The sequence below is a fragment of the Punica granatum genome, chromosome 2, assembly GCF_007655135.1.
Source record: "Punica granatum isolate Tunisia-2019 chromosome 2, ASM765513v2, whole genome shotgun sequence".
In the NCBI taxonomy this organism is placed as follows: Eukaryota; Viridiplantae; Streptophyta; class Magnoliopsida; order Myrtales; family Lythraceae; genus Punica; species Punica granatum.
Genome location: NC_045128.1, coordinates 13,643,723 through 13,652,403, shown reverse-complemented (window position 1 = coordinate 13,652,403; position 8,681 = coordinate 13,643,723). Strand labels below are relative to the sequence as shown.

Genomic DNA, 8,681 nt, shown 5'->3' with positions numbered 1-8,681 from the left:
GAATTAGGAAAATTCGTACCAACGCGACCCATTTACACTCCTTTGATCCTCACTTCCATGGGACTTAATAAAGGTAAAGCCCTTCCTTGGCTCGGCTTTGATTGGAAAGGCAAACTTTGTCAATGGGGCCATCGACGCGCCAAAGTCCGGACCGCAAGATGTGGTCCTGGCATGCTCGTGTAAGACCAGAAAGATTCGTATGGCAGATTGACTGATTAGGCACGCTAATTGTGTCACGCAGCACGCTCATCTTGATTCCGAATTGCACGATTTCCTATTGATAACAATATTGATAGCAACAGTGGGTACAGAAGTCAGAGGTTTATTTCCTTGTATCATTTATGAGTTTTCCTTGATGCCCTCAACAGCCCGCTTCTCATAGAAGCAGTGGGTACAGAAGTCAGAGGTTTATTTCCTTGTATCATTTATGAGTTTTCCTTGATGCCCTCAACAGCCCGCTTCTCATAGAACCAGCATTGTTTGAGGAAACATTTGTGTTTGATTTTACAATTAAGTAGAGTTGAATTTTAATTTTAATTAGATTGTAATGATTGTGTTATTGAATTATGCGAAAAAATATGAAAAAATAATGAATAGTTAAGATAAAGTAAAGATTGCGTTGTTGAATTTTAGAAAAAGTAATGATTAGTTGAGAGAAAATAATGATTGTATTGTTGAATTGTGGAAAAAGTAATGAATAGTTGGGAGAAAATAATGATTGTATTATAAATTGAAGGTAAGTGAAGTTAAGTGGAGTAGAGTTAAAATTAAAATTAAAATTTATTTGCGAAACCACACAAACTAAAAATTACTGTGAAGTCTCCCTTAATTGTCCGGTGCTTTTATTTCCATGGATATAGTGAAATTCTGGAAAATCTTCATAATCACAATTTAGGATGGGCCCAAAAGATAGGGTACCACTGGGCTGGGAAAACTGGGCCTCTGTGTGTGAAGAAGATGCATTGACGAAGTCTCTCCCCTCTATTTCTTTTTTCCTAATTTTTTTCCCTATCTATATTATTCATAATTGATTTAGACTTTTGCAACAAGATGTCTCCATTTGTCTGATGAGAGTCTTTCATGAGTTTTCCCTTAGCTCGTGATCGAACATTCATTCGCATCCCCTATATTGATACATTAAGTGATTAACAAGATGAATTCATTGCATGATAGCGAGCACACCATAAATAAGATCGAGAAGTTAATTTTAAGTTTTACAACCTATCAATGTCAATAAATTCAATTTTAAATATTAATTAAAATTATAATATACAAACATCCTCAACGCACGAGCCACGTGATTAGTTAAATCACGTTGATTTTTCATCCTTTCGTCGATAAGAACTTGGCATTGTTAAAAACCTATATATCAAATCGAATCCAATCCAATAAATAAACTAAATTGCGTGCTTGTCCGCAGGGATCAAAAGGCCTATATATTATCTGTGTTTTTAATGGCATTGTGTATTCCTGTACAGCAAATGTCAACAAGTGTCAAGAAATGGAGGATGGTGTTTCCTTTTCCTTGTGAAACCACGAAGCCTTTTAGATGAGACTAATTCTAAATCGAATTTCAGTTTGGCCAGATCTCAAAGCACTTATATTATATTACAAACTCTTTTACTGTAATCAATATTTGCTCATAGAGTGTAGTCTGCCCAATGGCATCGTGCTTTGTGATTGATTGAAACTATTTTTTCCTCGCGATTTGCATCACTTGGTATCCGAAATCTAATAGGTCCCAACTAGATCAACTTAATTGAAATCTTTTTTTACACTCTATATATATATATATATATCAATTCTCCAATGCTATTGTTTGCCGACATTTCCGGATCTTCAAGTCATGGACAACCAAATTCTTGCAGTCATGAGATTTCTGGCTTTAGTTAATATTTTAAAATTTAAATTTCAAAATTCTCTTACTAGTCGTCCTCTGAAATTCGTTTTAACTGCCGGTGACATATCCATATTAGACGTGGAAATCATATATTTATGAAAGACTTTTAATAATCAAATAGGTACATAGATTACAACGATTCATCACCATGTTACTAATTCTCTGGAATTTAGTTTTTAGTTTGGTTGTGAACAAATTAGTTTTAGTGGAAGAATAAAAGAATTATTCAGCAGAGGAAGAGACTACAATGATTCATTACCAACTTTCAAATAGCTCAGGAGAAACCCGGAAAAAATTAGTACCAGTGTGAGAATACCCAAACTAACCCACAAAGATGTATGAGAGTAGGGAGAGAGAGGAGCGGAAAGCAAAAGATATATGAGAATGAGGGAAATTTAGAGATTAGTGCATAGTTATGACTGTTAGTGATAAATTAACCACTTTATTTCAAACTAGTTGTCCTCATTAATAAAACTAGATGTAGAATGACAAAAAGGTGCCGCGTAGAGGCATACGACCTCGCTTGTCAATCAAAAGAGGTTATAGTTTCGATTCTCGTGGTAGAACTACTCGTATCCCTTTATTAACTATTAGAAATTTTATTTTATTGTACTAGGCTTATGGGCTTTCTTTATAATTGAAAAAAAAAGTACATCTAGAATAAGTGATGTCAAATCTTACCCTTGCATCTTCCTAGGCATGGTGATTTGAAGGCTCGTTACTAATAATAGATTGTCTATCATGGATATAATTTTCTTCAGAAATGTATCTGGTGAGACTTCATGTTTGTTACATGACAACTTTGAAGAAATCAGAAAGATCATATATTCTTAATTCAGTACGTCTTCCCCACAAACCATTCAAAGGCCACTCTTTCCTTTCTTTGCATCTGTCAAACAGATTGGTGATTGACACAGATTCAGCGGCAATTAGACTCTGACTTACTTTGGAGAGAACCTATATATATTGATGAGCTAGTTTGTAGACTTGCTAACATGTTGTTTCATATCATGCGTGGAAAGCTAGCTAGGAGGAGGAAGCTCCATGGCGTTCTTGAGTTAGCTCTGATAGCCGTACATAAAACTATTGCGTATAGAAATCCAGGATATCACGTTGAAATATAAGGCAGATTGGTTGTGTTAATAGGTTTCCATATTTGTATATCTGGTAAGTTCACCTTGGCTAGCTAGTTCTTTGGTTTCAATAGAAGAGCATTGCCTTGTCAATATAGGTTGGTTCAAATGATTCGACATCTAATTTCAGGCTTAAGCAATATATCCGGCTCGAGTCTTCTGAACTAAAAAAAAAAAATCTATGATTAGAAGAGTTTTACTTCTCCAACTCGGATCGAATCTAGATTAGTTGATGTTCTTTGAGCTTTTAAACACCATGTACAAAATCGACAAAAAAAAAACGCATTATGCCACCTATGCAATGGAGAAACAATAAAGTGCCAAATTGTTCATTATCATATGGCAAGCCATCAAGATTCCTTGGATTGCCATAATTACGCACGGCCACCTTTGTGGACAAGATCCTAAAAAATTACTGCCTGTTTGCCTGGAACTTGACAGGAGAAAGCTTTTTCCTTTGATAATAATGAAAACATATATAAATAAATAAATAATAATAATAATTAGACATAAATAAATAAATAAAAACATGTGTAAACAATAAAAAGTCAAAAAAGTGATAGGGAGGCAACAGCTTTTTCTGTCTCCTTAATAACCTGCAATCTGCAATTAAGAAGCTTCTTCAGACAATCTTCCACACAAAGTCTCCCAACTTGGGAAAAAAAAATTTGTTCTGGAAAAAAAAAGAATAAATTTTTTATCTGGATTTTTGGGTCCATCTCCACGGCCCACGAGTGCGGCCTTTTTCATTCCATCATCATCATCAAGATCGTTTCACTATAGATTTTTCTTTTTTCTTTTTGTCCCTTCGCGGAAACGTCAAATCTACAGTAAAATATTATTATGTGAACATAGCCAACGGTGAGTCGAGCCAATCGTCTACTGAAGCACGCATGCAAAAGTATCAAATTCATCGATTATACAAGAAGGACCAATGTTGATGTGGTGGATTATTGAGAGTTCAGGAATAATTTCTCATATACATAAGATCTTGTAGATACATATATATCATAAATGTGATATAGTGTAACACGTCCGATTAAACCATATAATGTTTGGATTTATTTATGGGTATATGAAAATATCCAATATGTATGACTTTTTCCCCACCTTTTTTCTATGTACTCGTCAATAGTTATAATACCAAATGAATATATTTGATACTAGTGTGATCACTGTTGTGCACAGGTGTATGTATATATGAATGAATCCATGATAGCAATCTAATTCCTTCATATACTTGATTCATTCTTCTTTACAACATACATCTATTGACAAACAGGAAAAAGAAAAAAGAGAGTAACCTAGTCAAGAACCTAGTCCCTATACTACTTATGCTTGTGTAATCTTAAACCTGATATATATCGAAGCAAAATATGAAGGATAATAATTATTAATATATCCTATAGCATTATTTATCTTCTAATTAAAGATCATCTGCCCAGGAGATAGTATCATTTTCGGGTCAAACTGTGTTTTTCGTTCACGGAAAGTCCTCCACTTTGAGCCGAAGTGTCTGGCCCAGTCTTCTTTAGTCCGGTAATGGGGAAGGTATTGCTTGATGCTTATACCGGCGTCCTTACAATATTGTAGGACCTGTTTGTTTTGTTGGTCGAAATGCTGCCAGTCATCAAAGCCACTCGACTGAAGAAACCCTACGGTATAGAAAACTTCTTCATCCGGTATGGATGCAGACATTCGATCGTCCCATCTGAAAAGTAATCAATTGAGTTTAGGGCTGATTCATTTAATAATATAAATGAGGGAAGCTAATTAGTTTCACTAGTTCTCTTAATTTTTTTTTCAGAAAAATTCAGGAATACATTTTTTTTTATAAATATGATGGCGACAAAGTAATATATTTTAACTTATAAAACGTCTGTAACATTGAAATTATGCTATATGCAAAGTTTTTATTTTTCCCATTTTTAGTGAAAAACAAAGACCATGTGGAAAATGCAATTGATTGCCAGCTGCAACCAATTGCCAATTATCCTTTTATGACTGAAATAAACATTATGGATGTTTTGTTGTTTTATCCTTTTCTAGAACTAACATATAAGAATGGTAAAGTACATAAAAATTTGCAAGAAATTAAACAACAACCAGAACAAGAACATTGAGGACACATCATAGGTTTCATGAAAGAATTAAAAGTGAAGGGCACATGTTTTAGAGACATTAATTAGGATATATTGAAATAAGGAAAGAGTATAACCAGAGAAATGTGAATTATTACTTGTTTCTGTTCATAGGGTAAACGAGGACGATTCCGGCGGTGATGTTGTTTCTGAGAACAATGTTCCTGAAAATGCCGTCGTTGAAGTCAAAAATATGAGATTTTGGGATGAAAAGGTTCAGCCACGGGTGAGGAACATCCCAAAGTCCCTGAGCTTGAAGACGAAGCTCTCCTGGTCGTACCCGGTTCAAAAATTCCATGTACGAAACGTCCTTCTTGAACATAAATCCTGGGATATGTCCCATCTCTCTGAGCAAATCCTCGAGATCCTGCATGGAAAGATTAATTAATCGTTGTCCTTGGACTTGTTTACTCGGCAAATAAGAGACCATCCCCCCAAGATTTTGGATTATATTTATTCCATATACAGGTATATATATACTCATATACAATTAATGATTGAGATGTATGTGGCACTATCTTAAACGTACGGGTTGGAGTAATAGCTTTTATCAATAACAAAACATAAATTCTTCAAGAAATTAAAATATTCACAATAATTGCATTTGTCTTCTTGTAATTAATCATGTTGTTGAGATCACAACAACACATGTAGGATCTTGCCAACTTTGTGGATGCAGCCTTATTAAGTTGATATTTCGTCCTCTTGATTATAATAACCTGTATATCGATTAACGTCTTAAGAGCCATCCGATAATACAACTCAAAGAATTGTATGCCTAATGCTAGTCATTCTTTTAGTTGAGACATGGAAAAGGACTTCCAAAGCACATGGTTTGGTAGACATTACCAAACAAAAAGATACATTTACCCTAACGAAAAAGGTTAAGAGCACAATGAACAATGACAAATATGTGCGTAATGGAGGTAAATTTACCTTGTCAACTGAATTATAGGAAAGATCATCGTAGTACTTGGCAACTTCGAGACAGTAGATAATGTCATGTTTGGTTACTAGGGAAATGATTCTCGCTTGCTCGGAAGACGGGAAGAAGGAAGATCTCCAATTATTTGGAGAGCCTTGGTTCATCAGAAGGAGACCTTCCAAATAGTCCGGCGCATTGCTTTGCTTCCTTCCATTGATTGAAATCAGATGTTCCTGGTCTCTCGTGAAAGCTGAGAAGTCATCGTACAGCAATCTTACCCACTTAACCTGAAACACGAACAATTAATGTGATGAAGGTCTATAATGAGCATTCCAATCACATATAAGAAAACTTCTTATGTTAGTTTTATCATTCATGTTTATTTGATCTAGTAAGCCTGATGTTAGGTGTAAAACTATACGACGCGTGATGAAGGATGAAAGGTATACGTGTGCTTACCCTCTTTGGTGCGGGTTCTAGGGCAATTCGAGCCCGGGTTATGATCCCGAACTGTCCTAGGCCTCCTAGGACAGCATAGAATAGCTCGGAGTTGTTGGAGGGCGAACAGGTCATGAACTCCCCAGTTCCTGAAACAAAAAGGGACGATACAGCCAACTTATATATCGATCAATTCACCTTTCGCCCCAGAGAAAAACACTGTACAAAATTTTTTTGTGGGCACCACAAAAAAACGAAAATAAAAGAGAGAACTGGCGACTATTGATTAGAAAAATAAGTTTATCATCTATTTCATATGAGAAAATAACAGTTTCCATATATATATATATGTATATATGTATATATTTATATATGTAACTGGTATGTCATGAGGGACAGATTTACATTACGTCATGGCCAAAAAATTCCATGTATATAATTTTGCACACTCGAAGAATATTATGAATCATGTATTATATAATTTTGGAAAGCGACTCTAATTAAATGGTAGCAACTGGCAACTACCCCCTTGAATCTCTTCGAAAGACCATTTCAAATTCCTCATCGACGAAATTAAGAAGAATCAAAGATTGTGTTCATACCAGTGATCACGTCCAACTCATGCACATTGCTGATCTGTGGACCGTACCGGAATGTCTGCCCACTTATCCCCGCATTAGAGAGTGTCCCACCAACGGTTAGGTACAAATAGTCCGTAAACGAGACAGGGGAAAACCCTTTCTCCATTGTGTCCCGTAATACATCGATCCACAACATCTCGCCCCCAACATCGGCATAATGGTGATGTTTACCAGAAAGGCTGTGGAAGACACAGGCAATTTTGGCTCGGTTCTGGCTGTTATTATTGTTGTTCATCATATGTTCTCGAAGGGACATCATGTCCACAACGACACCATCCCGGGCCATGGCCTGGCCTCGCAACGAGTGGCCCCGTCCTCGGGCAGCAATTTTGAATGGGGTGGAGGATTTGTATGAGGATTTAATGAGGGAAAGAATGTCGTTTAAGGAGGTGGGGCGGAGGACAGCGGCAGGGGATTCTCGGACGATGTTGCCGAAGTCGGTGGAGACGAGGTTGATGCTGCCGGGGTCCGAGTGGAGTTTATCGGCGAAGAGCTTGAGAAGAGAAGGGAGCTTATTAGGTAGGCGAGGAAGAAACTTGGTGGCAATTGAATAAGGTTTGGACTTGCCCATGGCCGAGATTAATCCACTTACGATGAAGATGATGACGAAATATGTTGAGATTGGATACCTCTTTTCCATCTTGACTTGAGAGAGATAGAGATAGAGAGAGAGAGATTGCTGAGTGCTTGTGGTAAAGCCATGGAGGGGTTCATGTATATATATAAACCTTAGGGGAAGAGAGAGACAGCATTTTCCTTTTGAATATTATTATAACATGGGCACACACGTTCGATTTTTATTCGGTTCTAAGGAAAGTCCGTCAATCTAGTATAATAAAATAGAAATCCTAATAATTAATAAAATGACATAGATAATCTCAATAAATATGAAATATAAAATCTCTTGATTACTATGCGATAGTGTGCACTACTGCTGCACACCCTCTTTTTACGCACACCTTCCTTTTTAAGTAATTTTTTGTAATAACACATCCCAGGCAACAATAATTTGAACATGAGGAGAGTTGGGAGAGAGGGAGAAACAATTTGAAAATCAGATATATATGAGAAAGGGGGCGTATAATGAGGCATATATTCCTCGTCTGCAAATAAAAAATTTTCGATTTGATGTTAGTGAGATTTCTCTTATTCCTTTACTTAAACTTTTTTTTTTCTGGGCGCCATCTGATATGAAGAAGTGCAGTGATCAATGGATTGTGACTAATAATCCAAGTTCAAACTGGGTTGGACCGCGAAGGGTAAGGCTCTCCCAATCATAAATTCTTTTTCATTTACAAAACTTGAATAGAAAATCTTAATTAAAAAAGAGACGTTTAATCACTTGAATTAATCCATAGTGATCCCTTCGTTTAGCTTTTTGTTTTTCTTTATAAAGTTTATGAGCGTCCCATTTGATAAAACAAAAGAAAAAGGCAGAGCTATATACACGATAGCCGCAGAGGGAAGACTTCAAACAAAAAACGATTTACGACTCTGTGATAA

At 36.1% G+C, this 8,681-nt stretch overlaps 1 protein-coding gene across 1 annotated transcript; it reads right to left on the bottom strand.

Moving 5' to 3' along the window:
* Positions 1–4,228: 4,228 nt before the first annotated feature.
* On the bottom strand, positions 4,229–7,878 carry LOC116194385 (cytokinin dehydrogenase 3). Its single transcript, XM_031523198.1, has 5 exons — positions 7,140–7,878; positions 6,559–6,686; positions 6,111–6,386; positions 5,273–5,541; positions 4,229–4,744 (listed from the first exon to the last, which is right to left on the bottom strand). Exons 1-5 carry the CDS (start codon positions 7,816–7,818, stop codon positions 4,456–4,458), a joined length of 1,641 nt encoding a protein of 546 aa, XP_031379058.1. The 5' UTR covers positions 7,819–7,878; the 3' UTR covers positions 4,229–4,455.
* Between the last annotated feature and the right edge of the window lie 803 nt (positions 7,879–8,681).

Coding starts and splice junctions, on each gene's coding strand:
- LOC116194385 (XM_031523198.1), bottom strand. CDS start 7,818: ATGGAAAAGAGGTATCCAATCTCAACATATTTCGTCATCATCTTCATC. Junction 6,687..7,139: donor TGAGTTGGACGTGATCACTG/GTATGAACACAA, acceptor TTTTTGTTTCAG/GAACTGGGGAGTTCATGACC. Junction 5,542..6,110: donor CCTATAATTCAGTTGACAAG/GTAAATTTACCT, acceptor CTTTCCATGCAG/GATCTCGAGGATTTGCTCAG.